Source organism: Gordionus sp. m RMFG-2023, chromosome 2 (assembly GCF_954871325.1).
Source record: "Gordionus sp. m RMFG-2023 chromosome 2, tfGorSpeb1-WG-v2, whole genome shotgun sequence".
In the NCBI taxonomy this organism is placed as follows: Eukaryota; Metazoa; Nematomorpha; class Gordioida; order Chordodea; family Parachordodidae; genus Gordionus; species Gordionus sp. m RMFG-2023.
This window is the reverse complement of record NC_088776.1, coordinates 25929929-25956959: the sequence shown is the minus strand read 5'-3', so window position 1 is coordinate 25956959 and position 27031 is coordinate 25929929. Positions and strand designations below refer to the sequence as shown.

General features: G+C 25.4%; 1 protein-coding gene across 5 annotated transcripts in view; it reads left to right on the top strand.

The window, feature by feature from the left end:
• The first annotated feature begins 10440 nt into the window (after positions 1-10440).
• Positions 10441-27031, top strand: part of LOC135925070 (uncharacterized) — a 42119-nt gene continuing 25528 nt past the window's right edge. For all 5 annotated transcript variants that reach the window (XM_065460229.1, XM_065460231.1, XM_065460230.1 and 2 more), the window contains exons 1-16: positions 10441-10792; positions 11983-12223; positions 13129-13233; positions 13510-13594; positions 13762-13854; positions 13990-14156; positions 14313-14525; positions 14686-14968; positions 16512-16631; positions 16959-17212; positions 19575-19866; positions 21754-21825; positions 23475-23631; positions 23766-24000; positions 26221-26294; positions 26353-26473. In XM_065460229.1, the coding sequence (XP_065316301.1) occupies positions 10727-10792; positions 11983-12223; positions 13129-13233; positions 13510-13594; positions 13762-13854; positions 13990-14156; positions 14313-14525; positions 14686-14968; positions 16512-16631; positions 16959-17212; positions 19575-19866; positions 21754-21825; positions 23475-23631; positions 23766-24000; positions 26221-26294; positions 26353-26473 (2578 nt within the window). In that variant the 5' untranslated portion in view covers positions 10441-10726. The remainder of the gene's footprint in view (positions 10793-11982; positions 12224-13128; positions 13234-13509; positions 13595-13761; positions 13855-13989; positions 14157-14312; positions 14526-14685; positions 14969-16511; positions 16632-16958; positions 17213-19574; positions 19867-21753; positions 21826-23474; positions 23632-23765; positions 24001-26220; positions 26295-26352; positions 26474-27031) is intronic.

The window sequence follows — 27031 nt, the reverse complement described above, 5'->3', positions numbered from 1 at the left end:
AACTGAAAATAGTTCTCAAGAACAAGAAATGAAGAGCTATTTATTTTTATATTCAAGGGAAAAAAAACTTTTTTATTTATATTCGATGGTGTAACTTTTTAAAATAAGATAATATGTTGATTTTTTGCAGGTTAATATTTATTATGCTTTTGTGGGCGAAAGGAGAAGAAAATTATCATAATTATAAAAATCATTAATCATAGAGGAAAATTTGGTATTAATAATATATATATATAGTAAAAATAAGACAAATTTTTTTAGAAATAAAATAATAATATATTTTACTAAACATATGCTAATTTTAAAAAAAATGTTGGTTAAGGTTTTTTAAAAAATTGGGTGCTATTTATTGACAAATTAGGGTGCTAAGCCATTTTTCAAAATTAGTGCTAATTTTTCAAACAGCAAAACGCCTGCTTTAATTCTTCTATAAATATTTTTTAAATATATATATTATTATTAATTAGTGAAGTTGGCTGAACGATTGAAAAAACGAATTCTAAATGCAAATATTTAGTAACTATATTAGTGCATATGAGAGCTTTAACATATAAACCTAAGATTAAAAATAGATTTAAGGAAAAGCATTTATTCTGTAAATTATATCAATGTTTAGTTATATTTTATATTAATCCGTTTGTAAATATTATAAAGTAAAAATGTTCAGAATGTAAGATATAGAAGTAATACGTATTTATATTATAAATTTTGTCAATCAGCTTTGCCAACCACAAAAAAGTGAAAAATTATACCAACCCATAAAGTAGTGCTTAATTAGTAAATTTAATTACAATTCATTTAGTAGGTTTAATGGGGGGGGGGGGATGGGGGTGGATATTGATAAAAATTTGCCAATTGCAGCTTTCGGAACAGAAATATCTAGTTTCTGCTTATATTCATTATCTTACTTATTAGTTTTTTAAACAGTTCCATCAACCATAACCAAATTATAAGGAAACTGATATCACGCCTTAGCGAGAAGCTAGCCTCAAACTTCCGGAGATAACCCTTAGTGCTTCAACCAATTTGATAGTTTAAAAAAAGTCATTATTGGCAAAATGTGAAATTGTCAAGATTAACCAACATAATAACCATAAAAGCACTTAATATTTGGCTCGCCCTAATATTTTGTGCCCAAGAATACTTATTAGTTCGTCAATTTATTTTGCGTATCACTTGATAGAAGTCGAGTTAGCGAGATAAAAAATTATAAAGTTATGTCATTAGCTACGTCTTAATATTGGATTTTAAATCGCAAATCAAGAATCAATTATACTCAAATACATTAAGGTGATATTTTTCCCATTAAGAAATATCTTTGAATCTTATGATTTTAAGATCTATATAGAAATTCTTTTTTATTTTTGTTTATTTATTAGATATATAATTAAATCTTATATATATAATCTCCATAATCAAAACATGATCGTTTTCGTATCTTCCTAATGTATTTAAAATTTAAGGAGACTATATATTGTAATTTTATTTTTTTTGCTCTCTACGAGAGTCGAACTCAAGCCTCCCGTTTCAAAGTCGTATGTTTTAAGCATGCACCAACTTGAATATAATTAAATTTAAAATATTAATTATATATACATTAAATAATAGCTGATATTTTTAAAATTCTGTCGTTTATTACCATACTAGCTGACGCGGTTGAAGGGTAATTATTTAGTTTGTGTGTATGAATGTATGGTACTAAATATACTTTATTAATAAATTTTATATAAATATTAAAATTTAGGAGAAAAAGAGGTAAAATTGTTGCAATGTATACCGTGAGCATGTATTAAAAATATCGAAATTTAAATTTGTGATGGAAATCATATTGGAAGATGATTTAAGATTTTTTAGTTTTAAATATGGGTTATACATTGGCCTGAATTTTTTTTTTGCAGACATAGCCAGGCCTGATCAAAAAACCAAGTCCCATGAAACTTTCATAAAATTTTGTCATTTATTTTTATTGTAATTTAATGAAAATGTCTTAAATCTAATTTTATATTTAGAATAAAATTTAGATTTGTGATAGAAATCATATTGTGTAAAATATAAAATAGAAATGCTTGAAAATTTTTTAATTTTAAATATGGGCTAGTCATTGGCCTAAAAATTTTTTCTTGCAGATATCGCCAGGCCTGATTAAAAAACCAAGCCGATGCAACTTTTATATTCTGATTTTATTTTTAAATTAATTATAACTTTTATATATTTTATTTCAGTTCTCAACTAACAAAATTATTATGGTCTTTGGCGGGCTTGGGAAATTTCCCAACAATATGGTTTTCAGAGATTTACCTATCTTCAGACTTGGGAAAAAATTACAAGTTTGAGAAAAAAATTTCAGGCCAATGTCTGGTCCATATTTAATATTAAAAAATTTCAAGCATATCTATTTTAAATTTTACCCAATATGATTTCTATCACAAATTTAAATTATATTCTAAATTTAAAATTAAATTTAAGATATTGTTATTAAATTACAAAAGAAATAAATAGAATATAAAATTAAATTTAAGACATTGTTATTATATTACAATAGAAATATATGGCAAAATTTTATGAAAGTTGCATGGGATTTGGGTTTTTGATCAGGCCTGGCTATGTCTGCAAAAAAAAATTTCAGGCCAATGTCTACCCCATAATTAAAATAAAAAAATTTCCAAGCATCTCTATTTTAAATTTTATTCAATATATTTCTATCACAAATTTAAATTTTATTCTAAATATAAAATTTAATTTAAGACATTATTATTAAATTGCAATAGAAATAAAAAAAATTTGGGAAAGTTGCATGAGACGTGGTTTTTTGATCAAGCTTAGCTGTGTCTGCAAAACAAAATTTTGAGACCAATGTCTAGCCCATATTTAAAATTCAAAAATTTAGAAGCATCTCTATTTTTAATTTTATCCAATATGATTCCTATCACAAATTCAAATTTTGATATTTTTAATACCCTTAATGTTCACGGGTTACATTGCAACAATTTTACCTCTTTTTCTCCTAGTTTTAATATAAAGCATATTTAGTACCATATACACAAACTAACTAATTACCCCACAACCCCGTCATTCTTGACGGGTGTTATTAGCTAGTATAGTTATAATCTCATTATATTTTGAATCGAGTTATATTTTCAAAATTTTAATATGATACTGAATCTCATACTAAGTCCCAGCCTTTAAGCATGATATTTGCCAAACTTAAAATTATTCCAATAGGTTGTAGCGTTGATTTTTATAATTTAATAGAAGGAGTATAAAAAGTAGTCAACTAGATTTGTGACATCTTTGGAAAATGTGATACGAAATAAGATAAATTAATTTTGGTGAAAATAAAAACGATTATAATAAATATTTTCTTACGCTCAAACGCTTGGGTAAATGGAAAGAAAGAAATCACACTAGCCGATCGAAAATTTGCCAAAAATCTAACATAGTCAAAGGTTTGCTTATGTGGACTTATAGAACACTAATTAAATTTTTGGGAAAACACCACCAAATATCCCCTACCCCACCCCCTTCCTATTATGAAAATCCTGGCTACTCCTACAATCCCTACCATATTCCATAAAGAAGGGAGGTTTAACCCCTAACTAACCATTTTCTACTAAATTTTAGTAATAAAATAAATCAATGAGGGGGGAGGGGGGGTCATATCTAACCTTCCATTTTACCACTCTTAACGTTGACATATAAAACAATCTACTCTAAGAACGTTAATCTAGGATCTGCCTAAAATGAACTAATGTGAATAGGATCATCCTCTGCATAATTATGCCGGTTTTTTTTATTAAGGATTCAGCAAACCTTGCACTCAGAAATATATAATAAAGGGTGAAACAAATCCAACCAAAAAACTCGAAAGGAGAGAAAATGAAGGGAAGGAAGAGTCTGAGAAGAGAAGACCCGCCCCTTGGGAAAATTTTAATTTTATTTCATCTAAGATAAGGGTAATATAAATAATGCAATTAAGGAATGTCTATTTCCAGATAAATAATAAATAAAAATAGCAGATACGTTGTACTAGTACGTTGTTTCCTATTATAAACTAATAATTTAAAGTTGCAAATACACAAATTTCTGTTGAACATTATTCAGATTAGGTCAACCAGAGACTTAGGATCAAAATTTTAGGCCCAGTGTAAAGCTGAGAAGTGCTCTAAGTAAAAAGGAATCTTGTAGTTCATTTTTAAGAGTTTCTACCTATTGTTTAAAAAAATAAAGCTTATGGTATGGAACAAAAAATTATAGCTATCGTAAATATATAATTATTATATTTTAATTGCAATAAAAAGATTTATAAATATATATAATATTCATAATCTCAGATTTGACAGGTCATATGCAGGGCTGTAGTCAGAGTCTTAGCTCGTCAGATCAAAAAAATGCAGGCCCCCTCATTTTAAAAAATTGTAGGCACGACTACCCTTTCCAAAAAAGTCGAATCTTTTAATAATAGTATTTTAGCATGTAAGTAATTGAAAAACATTTTTATTAGTCAAACCATACAAAAAATTAAGATTTTATAGTAAGCGGAATTCATCTTTGTTTTTTGAATAAAATTTTGATTGATATTTTGCGCATCAAATCTAGCATATTTTAATGAATTTTGCCAGATGATTAATTGAATCATCGACTACAAATTAGTGGTTGATTCTTTATTCTTTGAACTACCTTTGAAAAATTATTCACACCCAAAATTTTTTTATCATTCCAAGCATATTTATTTTTTGAGAATAATAGGCATGACTATTGAGAAATAGAAAATTCACCCAGTAAGCCACTCATATTTTTCATATTATTGTTAAAAAAAATTACATATGCAAGTTTTGATTTTTCAAGTTTTGTAAAATTAGTTTTGATCTTACTTTTTCAATAATCAATTTATCCAAAAATTTTTGTGCTAAATGATATTTTTAATAATATAATTGCAATTAGACATTTTTAATTAATTAATACTTTTTAAAAAAAGAATTTTTTTATTTAAAAAAATGCAGAGATAAAAATATAATATAAAAAATTTTCTTCTTTTATTTATTAAAAAAATAAGCATTTTTTTATTTGCCTCCCCAACGTTTATTTTTTAAACATAAAGTTACAAAAACATTCTCAATACATGATTTTCTCTTTATTTATTTTTTAAAAAATAAGCTATTTTATATTTGGTTCCCCAATGTTAATATTTTTTAAACGTAATATAAAAAATTGCACCAAATTTTTCTTTTATTTATATTTTAAAAAGTAAGAAATATTAAATTTGCTTCGCTCATGTTAATTTTTTTTATAACATAGTAAAAATAACAGTAATTTTTTCTAACGTAAAAATAATGTTAATTTTTTAAAGCTATGAAAATAATATTCATTTTTTTTTAACTAAGGCAGCATTAACATTGGTATCCGAGATCCGACATGATTTAATAGCCGATTGATTTACAGTTAAGACAATTTGGAATGATTATGAGGCATTTCAAAAATTTAACGGAATCTAATGATATTGCAAACGCTCTGCCCACCCGATTGGAAAGCCGACTGTGAATTTTTATTAGATCTCGTCTTGATGTATGCTCTATCTGAAATATCCAATCTTTATTTAAGGCACTGCTGAAAAATCAATAAAGCGAACAACGATTCGTGTTCTACAATCGTTTACAGACATGCTTGGTTAACTACTTTAATAGTTCCTAGATAATGTTTTTTAATATTTCTAAAGGTGAGCATATGAAAATAGAGAACTAAGGAAATAAATAAAGTTGGATTATATTGAAGGATAACAGAAGGCACTCTGGTATCAATGGAAATCAATTGGTAACTGCCTTAATGGACAATATGCAAAATAGGTTAATGGATGTAAATTCCGATAGTAATTAAAAATTCTATATTAAATTATACAAATTAATCCTTTTAGCTTATCTGATCTGGAATATTTAGAAAAAAATAGCTTCACATTTGTAATGGGAAAGGGAAACATCTTTGTTTCCAAATAAAGCTATATGTGGGGTTTGCAATAAATGAGATGAGGGAAGATATTGATGTTAATAACGAAAATAATAAATGACCCATGATTTGAAAGAGTTTAAAAAATGTATTAACACCATTCCGCTTAGTACTGTTGATTGTGAATGCGGCTTTTATCTTATGAATGTCACTATGACGGATTGAGTGCTAGTCTTATGATAAAGAATATTTCCAGTTTAATAATTGATATATATTAAAAAGTGCTGACAAGTCGCAGGTCTACAAACGATACCCAGTCAAGTAGTATTGTAAAACAGTTCGTTTTGAGCTTTTTAAGAACGGCTAGCAATATTTTATCCAGAAAAATATTACAAGCCTGAAGATTTTTCTCACAGTGGCACAAAGGCAGAGTTGTTAAACGCTACTTTTAAAAGTAACGCGCTACCGCTATCGCTATTTGTCAAAAAAAAGTAGCGCGCTATTAGCTAATATTTTTTTAAAGTAGCTTTAGCTACCTTTATAGTAAATATATAAAAATCAACATTTATAAATATTAAAATATAGTTGGTTTTGATTATTAAAAAATTTATGTAAAAAAAATAAATATTTATGGTGATTTGTTGCATTTTATAAGTTTTTACCTTCTGTTATGTGTCCAACTACTTGCCGTGGTACATATATATGATATTTTTGATAACTCTACTATTAGAGCATTTTTTATCACTTTAAAGTTATCTGATATTTTATTCATTAGTGTCTGGCGACATAAAATTGTTGTACCAGGGGATAGAGTTTTAATCATCATGGTAAATGATGAATTATCAACCAAGAACATTGGCTGAACTGCATCAATTATAAAATTAACAATAACTTTATCAGCCAATTTCTGAGAAATATTGGCATTTGTATTATTAATTAATTGGTTTGAATTGAATTATTCTTTTTGGATGTAGAGTCGCCTATACCAAAATTATTTAGATGTTTCTCCATTTCCTTAAAACTATTGGCATGAACAGTCTTATAAAATAAATACTATTAGAATGTAAAAATGACAATTTACCTTTAGGTGTTTCTTGAGGTTATAACTGGATTTATTTGAGCAAATATTTTTTTTTACATTTTAAACAAGTAAATTTGAAGCCAGTTTTGGTTTTTATATTTATTTTTAGGGATGTACTGATAATTTTAATCGGATCGGGCAGATATTTCACCCATTTTAAAATATCGATTATCGGCCAATATTATAAAATTTTCCGATCCCATATAAAATGGCGTCGTTAACAAAAATAAATTTTTTTAAAAAAGTTATATCTAAAATCAATTTATTTTTATAAAAAAAAATCGAAATCCATTTTTATGTATATTTTTTTTAATTATAATAATTAATTAATAAACATTCTGCCATATTGTTATTTTTTTTGCGCATTCTGTTTATTAAAGTGTATGATAATCTCTTCAGAATCTGTTTTTAGTGAAGCTGGTGATAATATTTCTTAAAAGAAATCTTCGATATATTAATGTTAAATATTATTTTAGATATTTATTTCAAATTTCATAATATATTTGTTTATTACTTATTATATAAAAATGATTTAACAATAAAAATTTCTTATACACTTTTAGAATTGCAATTGAATTGAATATAAACTATAACTGATCATTATAATATATTTAAATGACATAAGTTATGGTATAGTTAAATTATAGATGTTATACTAATAAAAGTATATATTAAAAATTAAAACCATTGGTATCTTTACAGAATACAAAATTAGATATAATATAAGATCAGTAATCGGCCGATATCAATATAATATCGGATGGGATCGGCCTCAAAAAGTGGTATCGATACACCCCTATTTATTTAAAAAAAATTTTTAAATCTAGGGAATGGGAAATTTGTATTATAGCTATTAAGAAAATTTTCTTCCCTATCTTTATTTCATTAATATCATTGTATGAATCACTTTTAACGATTTGGATATCCACAGGCAATGACATTTTAAATTATTAATGTTTTTTAATTTTTCCCACCACATTACAAATTAAAAGATTTGCAAAGAATAGAAATCCCTCTTCTTTTTTTAAAACACATTTTATTTAAAGTTAATTAAATAGATCATAGGGATGGAAAACTCTTTGCGTCTGGTCTGAGGTTTCATAAATTATGAGATTCAATTTCAATTTAGCTACCAGTTCTATTTATAAATCATATGGGTATTGTATGGGTTGAATCATTATTAAAAAATAATACTACAGGCAAATTTTTTTATTTTAATCATATTTATTTACAGATTCTATGAACATTAAATCTCAATATTGATAGTAATAAACCAAACATACACTAAAGAATTTAAACTTAAAATCAGCCATCACCCACCTTATTAAATTATACTGTAGTTGGGTATAGGCTCTTTTCTTTGCCCCACTCCTTTTTAATAAGTCTATAGAGGTTTAAGCAACATTTTTCAGAATGTTATGCCTACAAGTATGTGCGGCTTGCCCACAAACCTGTAAAGGGCTTCTCATATTTTTATTCCCCGATTACTTTAATAATCCAATTAGATGGAAATGAGAAAAACCTAGCGTAGCCCTGTTGTTCAACGTTGAGAGGGCGAATGCGCTTTATCAAGTAAATTATTAACACGTGATTTAGGTTTAAAATACAAATAAAAATATAAATTACAAATTGAAAATATATTTCAATTTCAAAATTATAATAAAAATTATAATTATTTATGATATTTATTTTCATGTTTATACTTACCTTCATTATATTTTTTAAAAGTAGCTAAGTAGCGCGCTAAAAAATTAAATAATTATAAAAAAGTAGCCGCTATTAGCTATGGCTACCAAAAAAGATAGCGCGCTACTTTAACAACTCTGCACAAAGGTTTGGAATCTATTAGCAAAATCTCGAGGTTTAGGCAATATTTTTCTTGCTAAAATAACGAGTTAGCCGTTTTTAAAAATCGGTTCAAATCTAGCCGTTTAACAATACTACAGTCAAGGATATGTTAGGTTAATATTTTTTGAAAATATTGAAAAAGATTATGGTAAATATTGTAGTTTTTTTCAACATTTTTTAGATCTATTCCCATTTATTATAATTATTTTTATATAATTATAAAATGTAATATATATATTATATTTCAATTTTTATATAATTTTTTAAATATATTTACACGAAATTTGGAAAAATAAAAATTCGTCTCTATTTTTTGCCCATTTTAGCGTGCCCTTTCTTATCTTTTTAAAATAATATCGTAACCCCGCCTAAATTTTAGGACACACATAAAAAATTTAGTTGACGTGTCAGTCAAAAACATAATTTAAATTCCAGCTAATGATAATTCATGTTATAGGACAATGTAAAGGAATTTATAAAACACTGACCAAATTTTATGAAACCCTCTTTTATTATTGTATTAACCATATTTCAAACCGACGACCCTTCCATATCATAATTCTATCAAATAAGTTGGTTTCTTAGTTTTTAAATAGTTGCAACATTACACCCACCCGGATTTGAATTTAATTTTTAAGATGGTAAAAAATATTTTGATTTTTTTCCCCTGGACTTTTATTTTGGATCATCTTTCTTACGGCCTCGCCTGGGATTTTTAAATTTCGTGCAAGTAAATTGTTTCAAAGGGAGGTGAGGTAATTGTTTAGCCAACTTTAATGGAGCCCATATAATGATATATTAAAAAAAACAGAATAAAAATAACCACGGGAAAATCAATATCTAAACATTTTCATAGAAAGGGGGAAGGTATGAGGGCCAAGTCTCTAAAATATTTTTAACACCCCCCCCCCCCGCCCCCTAGATAAATTCTGGCTATGCGACTTGAAATCGAACATAAATGAATATTAAACACTGCACAATACATTTATTTTTAAAAAATCGGCATAGAATTTTATATTTTTTACCGAATTTTGTAGAACCTAAAATTATATCCTGCCCGGTCAAATTATAACAAAAATTATGGCCCGGCATTTGATTCACGTCTGAAGGTCAACTTATCCAAGTTGCCCTCATTATTGGATCTTGGATGTACTAGATTATAATCGAATTAATATTCCAATGTCACAATATTTATTATTTAAATGAAATTTGAAACATAAAAACCTGTCATTAAACCTACTCAATAAAATATAAAAAATTATTATCTAAAAAAATTGAACTAATACATCCCCATTTTAACTGCTTCTAAGATACAATAATTAAAAAAAAAAATTTTTTTTATTTAAAAAAAGCCTAATTTTGTTTAAAAAAAATATTAAAATAAAAATAAACCAATCAGATATAGATCATTTGTATTAAAATAAAATAAAAAAAATAAAATAAACAAAAATAAACAAATATGATGTATTGAATGATTATTTATTTATATTTTGATTTGTTGTGTAATTTTTTATTTTTTTTATGAAAATGTTAAAAAGAAGGAAAAAAAAGTCAATATATCAAAGAAAAAAATATTTTTATACAAAAATTCAACACAATTTATATAAAAAAAGTGAATTTATAACGATTAACTAATAATGAAATATTCTTTTTATTACGATATAATTAATAAAAATTATATGGGCTCGGTAATAGCGGTTGTAGTGCGATCTATATCAAATTCTTTAAAAATTTTAGTATCAATTTTTATATATTTTATATAAATCTACATATTATCATCACATAAATATCGATAATCTATATCATAAATTATTCAAATAATGACATCACCAATATTCTTATTATGATTGTATATATGAAATGAATAGCAAATATGCTGGAAATGGTTCTAGCCTTGAAGATTGTCACACAAATATATTTGCTTTAGTAAGTGGCATATTTTTATTATTGATAGTGTAAGTTCATCTTAATTATTTAAATATTAATGTTCTAATCTTAAGCATTTATTTTATGCAACTATTTAAATATATATGCTATTATTTTTTAAAATTGCCTTTGAGTTGGATATTGGAAAAAATATTTAAAAGCTGACATATTATCCTTTATTTATTTTAATCAAATTTTAGCCCTATTCTTAAATAAATCATAACTATGATTGTTTTTTTTCAAAGAATATAATTATTACCCATGCATTATTTAATAAATACAACTTCAAATTTAACTTTCATGCTGACATTTTTATTAAATGATGAGAATTGAAAGATATTTAAAAATAACTATTGAAAAAAATATTATAAATTAATAGATTTTCTTTCAGTTATAATTTATATAATTAGTCAATAAATATTCATTAAAATTTATTTTTAATTCCTTTATAAAATTACTTGATAAAAATAATTTAATTAGAAATCATAGGTTTTTGCAAATTAAGTTATAATATAAATTATTGAATAAGTAAAATATATATGTAAATACAGTATTATTTATATTAGAAATCATAGGTTTTTACTAATTAATTTACAATATAAATTATTGTATAAGTAAAATATATATGTAAATACAGTATTATTTATATTATTTTTAATTAAATAACCAAAACAAAAATCAACAAGGTCAAATTTATCAGCTAAAATTTATCAAAATATAAACATATAAATCCATCATTTATTCTGTAATATTGTTATAATTAAATGGCAGAAGTTTATTTTATAAGGAACTATATAAATTTTTCCATTCATAGTATAATTTCTATTTATCTTTGATTTAATCATCACAGGATTCATTATTTTGTCTATTACAATTTATTAAACAAGCAACTTAAAGATTTAAAATAATATTTATAGATTTATATCAGATATGTACACACTTTAAGATTCAGCTAATTAACACAATATTACTGTTAATTAACATAAAACTCTCTAGGGGTTTTAATATTTCTTAATACTGGATATTTATATTTATAATAAAATGTAATTGTTAACAACTTATAAGCAGTAAATCCAAATTGACTTATATAATTTTTATAAATTCCAACAAAATTTATTTTGTTTATGAAATGTTCAATATGAATAGATAAATTTATATTAATATGTAATTTAAATTATCATATTTATTAGGCCGATTTAAATGGTTTAAAATGGAAAAAATACCTGTATTCTAAATCCCTGAGCCCCACAAACTCTTCTTTATTTGGTTTATCCCCATCTTTCCACACGATCGATAAGAATTTCAATCAACCCAATACAATTAATAATGAAAAGAACTATTCCACCATAAGATTATCGCAAGATCCCCTGCTGTCATCTTACTGCAAGTGTTTGGAATCTAGTGTTTTATGTGTTTGGAGACTTAGACCTGGTATTTTTTAAAATAAAAAATGCATTTGCTAGGTATTATAATTATAATTTTTTAGGAAGCTATTAATTAATTTTCAAGATTTTTATTGACTTGGGCAGTATTTAAAATAATGGGGAGTTTAAAGACAATTAAAATAAGAAAATAACAAATCGATAATATTAATTTCGCTAGGTGGCGTATTTTATTTTTAAAAGTTTTAATTTATTTTTTTGACAAAGTTAAGTTTAAGGATTGCCACTCAACTGAATATCATAAACCTAAGTTTTTGGTGAGTAATCCCAAACGTCTAAAATTTTTAAATTACTTTATTTTATATATAATTTAAAAAAACAATAAATCTACCTTCCAGATTAAATATTATATTTGTCTTCTGCTAATTATTTGTTAAAATAGAAAATAAATATTTATAAAAAGAATATAAAAATGAGAACTTTTTTAGTCTATGCTTAAGTTGAGGTTGATTCATTCTATATATAGGATAACTTTTTAATAAAAATCCTGGACAATTCTTAATTAACTGCTAGTGTTGTTAAACGGCCCTTAAGATTTTAGCCAAAATAATATTATGTAAGCTTCTAGATTTGGCAAATAAAGATCACCATTCTGCAATCTTTGAGCAACATGTCAAGGCTTACATAATATTACTTTGCTTCCGGTCGTTTTAAAAACCAACCCTTTAACAACACTAAACTGAACATTTTTTAGTGCTCAATATTTTATAAATACTGCCCAAAACATTAATTTTTTGATAAACAAACAAAGTAATCATAGCCACATTAAAGTATTTATTTAATGCATAAATATTTAGAAATAGAGAAATACTTTCGTTATATATTCAGCAGTCTTATTCATAATTTATTTTTTGGTTGCAAATAATTATATTATTTTTCAAAAATATAAAATAGGTGATAGTCTAGATTCAAATTTCATCGATAGGCCCAAGGAGTTGTGGATATTTTGGCATGGAGATGAACCTGATTTTTCTATATTAATTCATCGAGATTTAAAAGGCATATAAATATTATTTTAATAACATATACCATTTCATTATTCAATAACTATTTTAAAAAAGGAAGAAAGATAGATAGATCGATAGATGAAAAGAAAGAAAGAGAGAGAAAAAGAATATAAAAAATGGAAGAAAAATTTAGAAAGAACAAAATATATAATTTAATAAATATGTTTGAGCTATGTGGAGAATCGTTATATAATTGTTTTATTCTACAGAAGAATGCACTTATTAAAATTGATGGGAATAGTAATTTATAATAATATTATTATTAAAGAATCTGAATTTGGCAATTGGGACAATGGGTTGACTTATGAAGGCAGAACTCTCTTGTTCAAGGCTTTTCATAACATAATTGAAAGGTTCTAAAACATTCTTAACTTTTATTACATTATTTATACATTTTTATAACGATTATTATCAATTTGAATGATTTTGATTGTGTATATAATTTAACACTTAAATATCCTTATAATAACATTTTAAATGTTAAAAACTATTTTTATTTACGAATTATCATTCTTTGCAGATACCTGATGATGCGAGGATTCTTAAGGTTGGGAAAATGGTTTGTGGAACCTAAAATAAAAGGCAACGATTCAGACCTGCATAGTGAAGATGGGTTAAAATTTATAACTTTAAATGTTACTTGTTTAATAGCAAAAAATAAATTAACTTTTGATTTAATAAATTATTTTCTAAAACACATGCAAATAAATATAATTATTTTTATTCCTAAAACAAATTATTTTAATAGGGAATGTTATAACTCACCAACCAACCAATTGGCCTTTTCTTTGGCATTCTTCCTTCACGGGGAAAGTGCTATTTGTGCTAGTCTAATCGTACAAAAATTTCCTTCCATATACCGTCTTATTCTGCCCGAGAATTTGGGACATACTCAACATTACAAACCATTAAATGGTATAATTCATATAAAATAAAATATTTTCCTAAAAATTATGAATGAACGATTTAAAGAAATAAATTAATACAATTTTAAGATTTGATTATATATTATCTTTTAAAATACATTTTAGTATATTTAATGTTTTTTTCAATAATCCTAATTATTTTTAGTAATAATGTGCCCTTACGGTCTCTCAGGCATACTGACTGGAAAATATTTTAAAAGTTCGGACGCGGGAATGGAAGATTTGCTCGAGGAATGGCAGAAATTTTATCCTAATATCCAATCCGATAATAACTCCTCCCCAAATGACAGTAAATATCCCCCCAGTCAAGGGAAAAATTTAAATACTGGATCTTTTCAAGTGGCCGAAATAATGATAGGTTTAAAATTTTTTATTTGTATATAAGTGACAAAATTTTATAAAATTTAAAATTGAATTATTATAGTATGCTAATTTTATTATTATAGATGTAATATTAAAAAGTTACATTTATATAAACAATAAATTTCCCACAATTTTAAATTTTTTTTAAATATTAGCGGACAAATATCTGACATATTATCCTATATGGTACGTGTCTCTAGTTCAGGGCGACTGTAACGATATTATCAATCTGGACAGCGATGAATATCTAACACCCATCTATACTAAACCTACGTTTGATTCAGCCAAGGATTTAAACAACACTAACAATAATTTAACCCCGCCTCCATCTCCTGCTAATATAATTAATAAGGGAGAGTTTTTAAACATCCCACTATGTGCAGAAGAGGCCTTTATAAGATCGAACAATAACTTTAGCGAAATAAACTTTTTTTCTGGGTTAGTTTTAGTTTAATACATTTCTTGCATAAAACACTAATTACTATAGATTCATATCAATACCACTTCTTCCAATACTCAAATACTGCCAGATATCAGGCCAATGCCACAATACCTGGCACCAATATATAAAATAGGGCTGTGCCGATCCACATATTTTTCATCGATCCGATCCGATATTGGTTCAAACCGTACCTATCCGATATTTATATTGATTTTTCACCACCCCCCTTTGAACCAAATGTAATTAAGAAATCAATATTTTTTATGCAAAAAATCAAATTTACATTATATTTAATTTTTTTATTTCTACAATAATTAAGAAAAAATTATATTATAATAGATAAAATATATATATTTAATAATATGTCCATTTTATGTTGGTATGAATTTTAAAATTGTAATTTTTAATATATAAAATTATTTTATAAAGATTTTTTTTAAATAAAATATTTCCATAATTCAGCTATCAATATTTAAAAAATTCTTTTATTTAAAGTATAAATAAAAAAATTGGCATTATTATTTTAAAATATTTAAAATAAATAAAACTTTGGGTGTTCCTTTCTATTTTTATAAAAAAAACTTTTAAAATACTATAAATCTATTTTAAAAAATTAATAAAATTAAGGGGTGTTGTGCATTTGCATTGTTTAAAAAAAAATTATTTAGAAAATATTATTAATGTAAAATAAATATACATAACATAAAATAAAAAAAAAGAAAAGTAAAAAGATCGGATCGGGTTTTTATAGATATCGGCCCGATCCAATATTTTTGTAAAACTCTAAATATCGGTGCCGATCCGATATTTAATATCGGCACAGCCCTAATATAAAATGCTAAAAATATTCAAAGGTTCGCCAATGAATAAATAAAATAAAATTATGAATTTGAAATGTTTTTCAAAATCATACTAGTTTTTTTTTAAAGAAAGACACAAGTCAGACGGAATTATATAATATAATATAATTTTCATTTATTAGAAGTGATGGAAAGTATAATTTAAAAACATTTAAAAAAGTAAAATATCAATGTGAAAAACAGGGAAGCCCGAGATTGGCAACTTTGAAAAATATTATTTTAATAAATAAACAATCATATGACTTAAAAAACTAACAATTTTGACTAAAAATTGTAAAAATATATTATATATTATGCAAGAAAATATAATTATGATTGCATTGAAAATTTATTCAAATAATCTTTAGGAATAATTTGGTATCAGTCCATTTGCAAAAAATAAAAATAAACAGCCCTATACCGATACTAGCGTCATGCATCTTTGCTAATAACAGGAAAAATATTATGAATTTAATTATTAAACGTTGATATCTTGTCATTAATATAAGTTAATTGGTAGTTACTAACTAATTGACTATATTATATTTTAAACAAACAATCCTTTTTTTATATGTTTTTCTTAACATTCTTTAAAATTAGAACTTTACTTATCGATTTATGTTTTTTGAAGAAAAAAAGCATATTAATTTATAAAAGTAAAATACGAATAAAAAAATAATTCTTATTTTGGAAATTTAAGATGTTTAGATTGTCGCGATCTTAAATCTGGATACCCAACCAGGCATGATAACACGGAATGGACTTTTGTTAACGCTAGTACCTTTAAAAAATGTCGTTGTCGAGAAGCTATGCAATTGAGGTAAATTTTTTGATATATCTCTTTTTATTTATATGAAATTATCAATAAAATGTTGTACCTAATTATGAAACGCAATTGATATTTAAATAAAAAGTCTTACCTATTGTCAGACTTATGATGTATTTTATCGAAGATTATACTTTCAGCTCCTTTTTTATTATCTCAAAACCACGTATAAAATAACATATTCCATTATTAATTTCTTATTCTCATCTGAATACTTACTGGGTATATAAGATGATTATAAAGATAAAAAGGTAAAAGTTTTTCAAACGTTTTATTTTTCGGGAATTGAAGATTTATATTATGCATATGATTAACTACTAGATCAGATCACTATCATCCACCCTGTCACAAAGCGCGTTTTAACTTCCCCTTCGGAAAAGAGATTACTCCGAGCATCGAGAAATTACAGTTTAATGTGACGTCTCATTTTCACAGGCGTGGATGTGTGCCCTCTCTATCTCATACACCACAGTTTAAGCATCGACAAAGGCCACGGAAAAGAGTTACAATTATATCTCCGAAAGATGAGATTTACTCATCTTCTACAAATGTCATAAGCATTACTAAACATGAAGGTAACATAGGATCGGTTTATTCATAATTTTAATTTTTGTTTATAAAAAATGTATATTATAATTTTTACAACTATCTTCGTTTGAAAAGGTAATTACTAGAAATTAATAAAAATCTTGTAAGATATTTTTTATCAAACCTTTTCGTTAGCTACAGAAAATAGTTTTGATTAGTGTGTATTCTTTTGAAAAATAAGTGTTTGTGATAAATATTTAAACCGAAAATTTCGGACAATGACATTTTTTTATTTCGTCCCAGTTCCGTCCAATTTTCAGAACATTCTCGGTTCCGAAAAGATCTAAATTTATTTCTTTTTCCCATATAAATCACTTATTATATCGATATTAATATATTAAAAATTTATATTTATTATGCTGGTGTTGATATTAAATTTAGGTGTCAAAAAATATCTTACAACCAGTTTTTAAACAAAAACTAGAACCATCGGAACCGCAAAGAATCAGAAGCTTTAACACCTAAAATTTATAGAAACCGGAACCAGACTGGATTTTGAAACTTCCAAGAACTGTTATTGGTTCTAATGAAAGTGTAACTAATTTAGGTATATTTTTATTCAAAATGTTGTGATTCATTTTAGAAGGTTAATTTATTGCTCCAATTTTTCTAAATTCTCTTCATTCCTTGTTCACAGGGATGGGACTTTGGGTATATTTTGTAATGCAATTATGATTCCGAAATTTATTACTAAAATTTATAAGCATCATATATAATTGCATTGCAGTTTACTTCACCTGACAGTACCATTGTAGTATTGTGATTAAGATAAAATCTTTTTTACAATCATATTATAAATAAATTTAACTAGAGTTGTCAACGATTTAAATGATAACTTAATTACATTTCGCTAGCATCTTTACCTTTATGTTAATCTTTTAAAAGTTTAATGCCATTAGTTACTATACATTTTTTAAGTACCAAAACCATTAATAATAAGAAAAAAGATTGTATAAATTGTTTCCCTTTTATTTCATCAATCCATTATATATTTATTGCGCAGATCCCTAAATTCAAAAAAATTATTGCACATTTTTACTAATATAGTAATAATCTTTTTTTAATTATTTTTTACTAGTAATTGTTTTTCAAAGTTTATCTGATAAAAAATCTCAGCACTGCTTTTTCTGTACTGAACACCCATCTAATAAATTATTCACAACCAGAACCAAGATTTTTTTCGTCCAGCTTTAAAAACCTGCTTGCTCTCAACAACTTAGAGCCATTACCCTTTTTTTTGGCCCGGGCACTGTCCTTTTCTTATTAATTTTTAAGCTCTGCCAGAAATATTTTTAAATTTTTAGATAAAAGCCTGCCGCAATTTTTTTAGGTCTATACCTGGTCCCTTTCGAAATATTTAAAATATATATAAATTGAACGCATTTATTTGAAAATAAAATCACTATTTACTTTATTCTTATGATAGATTTGTTCTTATGATAGATTTGTTCTTATGATAGCTTTGTTCTTATGATAGATTTGTTCTTATGATAGATTTGTTCTTATGATAGATTTGTTCTTATGATAGATTTGTTCTTATGATAGATTTGTTCTTATGATAGATTTGTTCTTATGATAGATTTGTTCTTATGATAGATTTGTTCTTATGATAGATTTGTTCTTATGATAGATTTGTTCTTATGATAGATTTGTTCTTATGATAGATTTGTTCTTATGATAGATTTGTTCTTATGATAGATTTGTTCTTATGATAGATTTGTTCTTATGATAGATTTGTTCTTATGATAGATTTGTTCTTATGATAGATTTGTTCTTATGATAGATTTGTTCTTATGATAGATTTGTTCTTATGATAGATTTGTTCTTATTATTAAATTCTAATTATTATTTTATTTTGTTAGAAAACATTATTTTTGAAACTTATTTTTTCAAACTCGAACCCGGCAAAAAATATTTATAATGGCCCGGGCTTGGGCCCAATTACAGGGCTCTACTCTAATTTACCAACAAAATAATTGCAATATAATTTTATTTAAAAAAAATTATTTGAAATTTGACTTTAAAAAATGTTTTTTATATTTTTAATTACTTAATATTTTATATTAAATGGGTAATGTTGTTATGTGAAGCAAACTATTATAAAAAAAAGAGTATCTATTTATTAAATAAATAAACTTTTATACTTTATTTTCTAGAATTTTTCTGAAAGTTCTGGAAAAATTATTTTGTATTTCCCTTCAAACATTCGTTCCATTCCCTAGTTATAAAATCATTTTATTTTTCGTTTATCATATAATAGCCAAAATATTTTTTTGTTTAAATTATTTTTTACATTTTATATTCTCTTCGATTGTTTTTTTAGTAAAATAATTTTATTCATTTGTTTAGTTGCATCTGAACATGATCCGACTTTTACCCATTGCGATTCAAACTCCCAATCAACAATTCAACCCCTTCGCCCGACTCCTCCATCTTCATTCATGTCTCATCCACCATCTGAATTTTTAGATAGGCATCCCTCAAACCCTTGTCATTTACCCTATAAAACAGAATCAACATTGTCACTAACTTCAAACAATCCAACTCAAATTTTAGATCCGGATCAGTTGAATTTCTCTCCGCTCTATACGGATACCTCAGTCTATAAGAGATGGATGCGCGCTGGGTTGAAAAATTTGAGGTTATTCTTTTCATACATGTTTTTTTTATTGTGACATTTCGAAGAATAGATAGTTTTAGTCATTCTATATTTGTTTGATTCAAAAATTTCTTAGATAAATTTATATAAAATAATAACTGATAAACAATGCAATTTTATTTTAAATTAAAATATATGCTTTTAGATAAAATGATTGCTCATTTAAAAAAATCTAATTTAAACAAATATACGTTCTCCATTATATAAATTAAAATGCAGTTTCCTTAAAATAGTAATTCTTATATTTGGTAAGACGGATGCTCCTATTATTCCAAATCTTATAACCAGTTGTTTGATTGCTAGTGACCTATCTAAGACCATTTTTCAGAATGGCTATGATATTAAATCCATTCACATTTTCACATGTCTTTTTTCTTCGATTGAAATTATCAGATTTTTATTTACTAAAACGTAATATATGATTCATTAGGTTTTTATGATTGATAAAGTATTTTTGTTAGGTTTTTTTTATTTAATAGCAATTAGTGAGAAATTCACAATTTTTTAATTAAAATGTGCACTTCCTAAACTTTAATTTTCACATTTCATAATTATTTTTAGTTTTTTAAATAAATTTTCACATTTTTTATAATAAAATATTTCAAAACATATCAGCTTTAGTCCCAAGTATATTATCATGATATAATTAATATCAAGTTAAAACTCAAAAGCCAGTAATTTAAGTAAAATATAACAAAAAATACTTTATCATAAAAACTGAAAATTTCCATTGATCAAATCAATCATGTAAAAAATTTGAACTGTAATAATTTTGAAGAATATAAATAAAAGCTTTCAGTATATGGATAGTAAATATTTCCAAAGTTCTAGTGTTGTAAACGAACGCGTTCATGAACGAACTTCGTTTTTTTTAAAAAAAATGATGTACGGACGTTCCTTTTATTTTTTACTAACTTTGAATGTGAACGTGTTCCTTTTTTCTGACGAACGCGTTCGTTTTCACTTTCGTTCAATTTTAGAAAATCATCTTATTTTATTCATATGAAAATAAAAAATATTAATCTATTGACTTAAAACTTTTAATTTTAAACTCGGTTTAACAAAAATCCTTAAATGAGCATTTGAAGATTTTTTTTCGCTCAAAATTTGAATATTTTGAGCAAGCTCAAAGAAGATTTTTCAACAAATTTTTTTACAAAAAAATATTTTTTCTTTTGCTCGAAAATCTTCTTTAAACATGCTCAAAATTTTTTTACGAAAAAATCTTCAATTTTTTTGATCTTCATAAGAGTAGAATCTTTTAAGATTTTAGAATTTTGAGCAACTGTTAAACCCTGATTTTAAATATGGCTAATATATTGTGTTAAAGAATATATAGTATTTATTTATATTAAATTAAATATTAAATGAATTTTAAAAAAAATTTATTCGGGAACGAACGGGAACGCTTTTATGAACGTGAACGCGTTTGATTTTTTTTGGAAATGTTTACATCATTACAAAATTCTAAACAATGAAACATGGGTTAGGTATATGTAATTATCTTATATGCACAAACATAACGGTTTGTAGGACTATTGTTAACCTCCAACTCTTGTGAAAGATAATTTCTATATATGTGTTCTCACATGTTTCCTCTTATATTTTTTTTGGGGGAGTCCAAAGTATTATTTCTCATTATAATCTTCAAATCTGGTGCTAGTGATTTTCAGTCACTCATCTTTAAAGTATCTTATAAAAAAACCTGAAACCAATTTAAAAAGCGCCTTTCTATTAATAAACTGCATGTTTAATTTCTTCTCATAATTAAGGGGGGGGGGGTTAATCACGTTAATTGCACCAATGATAAGGATTTTTATCTTTAAAAATTAAATATATATTTAAATTTATTTACTATATTATTTTTAGAAACGAGAACTCTTCTTTTAATTGTAATGATGGATCTGCTAAACTAAAGAATTCTAACAATTTATACGAAAAGTTTGATATTCTGTTACATATCATTTATTTTATAGACAAGTGAGGGGCATTTTCAGACATAATTAGAATACAAATACTTTCATTTTTATTACTAAAATATAACTTATATTAAAACATAAATAATTTACGAAATAAAAAAAAACTAATATATAAAAAATAAGATGATTATAATAGGCACCCGGTTAGAAAATATTCACAATAAAATTAATGGCGGAAATATTTAGAGGTACCACGCCCACCAAAATATTTATATGAGCTAGGGTTACTCTATATTTAAAAAAGGTCTATATAGCTTTTTTTAGAGTGTCCTTTTGCACAGGGATCCGAACCCTTAAACCGGTATACCGTTATTATTTATCGAATCTGAACTATAAATTTTGTCATACCCTGAACCGAATCTTTTAAATGATTTTTAAACCGGTTTAAAGCTTTTAATATCCTAACTGTTTTAAATGTTATTATTAATTAGTTTTGAATGGTCGGTTAATATCAATCACCATTTCTTTTATGTGCAATGTAAAAAAACATTAGCTATTATTTTGTATTTTTAGTGATAAAATTTTAAAAATTGTATTTCTGCTTTATACATATTTTAATAAGTTTATATGCCAAAAAATTATAACCGGTTTTAAAGGTTAAAACTAAGCCTTTATTATTTTTACTAACACCGAAACCTAACCGATATTCGTTACGGTTCGGATGTCTGCTTTTGCAAAAAAGGACACTGAGTTTAAAAAGGAACAATACATGACTAAATACATATATCATTGCTCTTTTATTTAAGCAAATTAAAAAAACCAGTAACCCAAACGACTTTGCTTTTAACAATAACCAGAAAATTAGAATGTTTATATAAAATAATTTTTTCATACCTAAATTTGAATAACTAAATTAATCGAACCTATGCTAGCTAGATTTATAGCAAGCACAGTGCGGCATATCTAGCGATTTAATATTGCTAGAGTTTAATATTGCTTTATAAATATGAATGATCTATAAATTCCAATCATGATAAGTTAAAAATTATTAATATTTATCAGAAACATGCACACTAAGAGTTTTAATTATTTGACCTGGATTTAATTTGCCCTTATCTTTGCTCCCAGCCCTCTTTTTACGACCTCACTCTTTTTTGAAAATTTGGCCAAAATAATATTAAGTATTTTGTAAATAGATTCAAAGTGAAATTAAGTATATAAGCTAATAAAATGTTTCACATAATAATTTTCAATTTATTTTAAAAAAAATTTGGGTCTGGTCAGGTTAATATACCTTATTTTTAGGCCTAACCCAAACCATGGTTGTAATTTTATAAGTTCGCCCAGATTTGTAAAATCTTTACGGGCTAAATCTTCGGGTTTCTGGTTTTTATAAAGCAAAATTTATATTCATTAAATGATCTTATAAACTGGATTAGTTGTTAAATCATTAGCATTTTGCCAAATCGCCTTTACTTTAAATCCAGTCTTAGATTTAAAAAAACGCATATTATAAACATAGCGAACAAATTGAAATAAATAAATTACACATTAATGTATAAAAGAACAAAATGGTGTGTAAACCACAAAAATAACACTTATTTTAACAGTTACATTTATTTACATTTCTGTATAACGAACTAAACTTTATTATATAATATTTACAACCAGCACTTTTTCGGACAGCAACAAGGAATCCATGGAAAATTCTAAATATCAAAAAATAAAATTTTCAAGTGCCTTATCTTTTGATCCATACGAATTCAATGAAGAATTTAACAATCATAATTCCAGACAAAATTCAAATAATCCATACATTGAAGGAAAGGTTTTTATAGTTATACCCAAATATACATGATTATTTTCAAGAGTAAAGTATCTATACCTTTAAAGCTCATTGTTAGTATAATGCTAGATTTACTTTATATTAAACTAATATCCATCTTATTCTTTCAATCAAAGAATTGTCAAACACAACAAAATCCGACCAGCGTCAACGGGTCATACTTTCCTAATTATAGACCCCCTACTTCATCGAATCAAATGCATTTTGTAATATCAGATTCTAATAGCAACGATATGTATCGATTTACTAACACAAATATCGAACAAAATGCTTATAACGTTAGCAATTTTGATAATCAAAATATAAACAATTTCAATAAAAATCAACAAACAACCATACCACCCAGCCAAAGTAATTTATTTTAATACATATTTATACAGTATATTATAGAATTTTTTAAAAAGCCATGATGTACATCTAAATATGGCTATTCTAATTTTTATATAACTCAAATTAAGTGAATTTTTTTGTCATAGACAAACAAATTTGATGATTGAGTTCTTATCGCAATGTTTGAATGAATTATTTATCTCCCATTTTCTGATTTGGGCAGGTCCTGAAAAAAAAAATTTAGAGAGAGATGTAGATTCTTTATAAAATAATCTATCTTAGATACAGATAAAAGTATCTTATTAAAAATATAATAAATATATAAGATATTTGTACATTTTGCTAAATACGAATATCTCAACTTTTGATAAAAAAAAGTTGAGAAGGTCAAGATTATCCCATGGTTCACAAAAAATTAATACTAACCAACAGAAATACATGGAAAAATAAATATATATATAAGTTTATTGTTTTAACGAGCTGAAAGATAAAAGTCTCCTTTCTAATTACTTCTTTATTCTCCACTAACGAATTATTTATTCTGTTCTCTCTGAATGAATAACAATTAGGTCTTGGCAAATTTCTCATTGTCTTGATTTTGGCTTTATAACTTTCTTTTGTTCATTGTCTTTGCTTGCCAACCTCTTTTTTCAATATATATCATATGTTTCAAAAAGATTAAGGTTCAGTCAAGATGTTTACCATTCTAAAACACTATTATATGATTTTAAACCAACCTTTAATCGTTCTTGCTGCATGCCGAGACCTTATCCTGTCAGGATATATAAATATTAGATGGAAACCATTCTTCAATTAAAGCAAATGACTTATTATTGCCTAAAAAGAGGATATTCAATTGGTAGTATAGAGTCCTGCAGAGACGACTCTGGGCCATGATATCTTCACTAATATATATGCCTGGGCTATGGCCCTAAAATATATTAATGTTATATTTCCTTCTTTTTTGCCTGAATATCACAATTATGGAAAAATAAACTCAAGGTGGGAAACATTAATATTTCCTATCATATTTTATTTAATAAATAGAATAAAATATATAAACATCATTAAATTATCAGTTATTTCTGAATATTTAAATAATGCACAATATTAAATTTATCAGAGACCTGAAGAGGTACCATTTGCATGAAAAAATCCCCTGACTTTTTTTTAAATTTTTTGTCCTGTCCCGGATTTTTAAAAAATATTTACATTTATTTTTAATTTTTATAGCTAAAAACAGCGATTTAAAATATATCGCCCGGCCAGGGTATTATTTAAATTTTTTTTAGCTCCGGACTGGGTAATTTAAAAATTAAAATACAGCCCTACCCGTGTACCAGGGCTTAGGGCCGGGCCTGCAGGTCTCAAAATTTATAATAAAATAAATATTTCCAGTATATTATATTTCATAATTCCATTTAAGTAGGGCCATAGGCTTTTAAATTTTGTCATCAAGCTTCAAATGGGCTTGGGTCTAAAAAAATTGATTTTGCATTAAAATTAAAAAACTTTTCATTTTTAGGAGCGAAAATAAATTGTGGTTCGAACAGCGCATTGATAAACTAATAAGAACTAAACTGTGCTTTTGAAATTTATGTCGCTTTTTTAATGACAAGTTTCTTTTTTAAAAAATAAGACTTTTTTCAAAAACGTAGTGTTGTACAACATAGTTAGCATAGGAAATGGACATATGTTTCTGAAAAAGGACATAACAAGTCTGAAAAAGCTATACTTTAAATATAATTTATATTGAAATAATACCTAGATATATTGTTATAATAAATTAAGGAAAGTTTAACCAATTCATTTAATTTTTAATTTGAAAAATTCTGCTATGACAAACAAATTTTAACTTGATTTATGTGTTTTCTCTGTCAACGTGTCATTTCAATTTGAATCATGTATTAAGCACGTTTTTATGAAAAATCTGTTTTTGCTGGAAATATATTCCGATATGCATAAAATGCCTACCCTATAAATATCAGAAATTTGCGATCCAAGTCATTTTTATTTTATATAAAAACAAGATTAGTGGTTGAAAAGTCTATGACAAAATTGTCTGAAATTTTGGTTGGGTATATAATTCCGACAAAATCAGATTATTTACATAAATAAAAGTGCTTAAAAATGGTTTAAAGTTTAAAAATGAACATATTACTTGAGAAAACTTATTGACGCTAACATGCATTATAAATAAAAATCACATTCTTAATAATTTGACATTTTAAATATTCAAAGATGCGAGTCAAAACATTTTCAGCACTTTTGGCATAGTCAACAAATACCAAAATACAGATCCCATTCAATTGGAGGTATTATAAATATATGAAATTTTTTAAAATATATATTATTTCCCAATTTAATTAACAGAAAATCGGATCTCCTTCCTCAAACTCAAATATATCATCTTTGAGCAAAATTTTGAATTTACCTATTGGTTCAAATGTTGCTTCGCTCAATACATCTAACATTTCTCTAAATGGCATTATAAGTTTATTTTTTATTTTTCATCGAATTCATATTATGTATCTATACTTGGCAGAGAAAGAGATGCACCACTAATACTTCTCAATACCACCGATACTTATAAAAAATTATATATAAAATTAATGTATGTGATTTATGGTTTGTTTATTATTTATTCAGGATTTTAATCGCGCTTGTGCCAGAATATTTAAACATTTTGTCAAATGGTATACTTAACAATAATTTATTTAATTCATCAGAATATTTATATTCCATAATAATAATGAATATATGATATTTAAAATAACTAAATTCAGTTTAATAACCATCTCCCGGCCTGCATTCATTTTGCCTTGCAATCTTAATTTTTTAATATTATAAACAAGAATTTTTTTTCAGCATTCAATTTTCCTATTTTTTCTTATTCAGAAAGGCATTAGCAAAATATTCAAAAAAAAAATTTGAGAAAGTAAAATAATTTGTTAAATAAAAATCTCAAAAAATTTAATATAACAGAATTTGGTATCGGCCGCTTGTATCTGTAAAAAAGTATTGGACAAGTATCGGTGTATCTCGCTTTTAA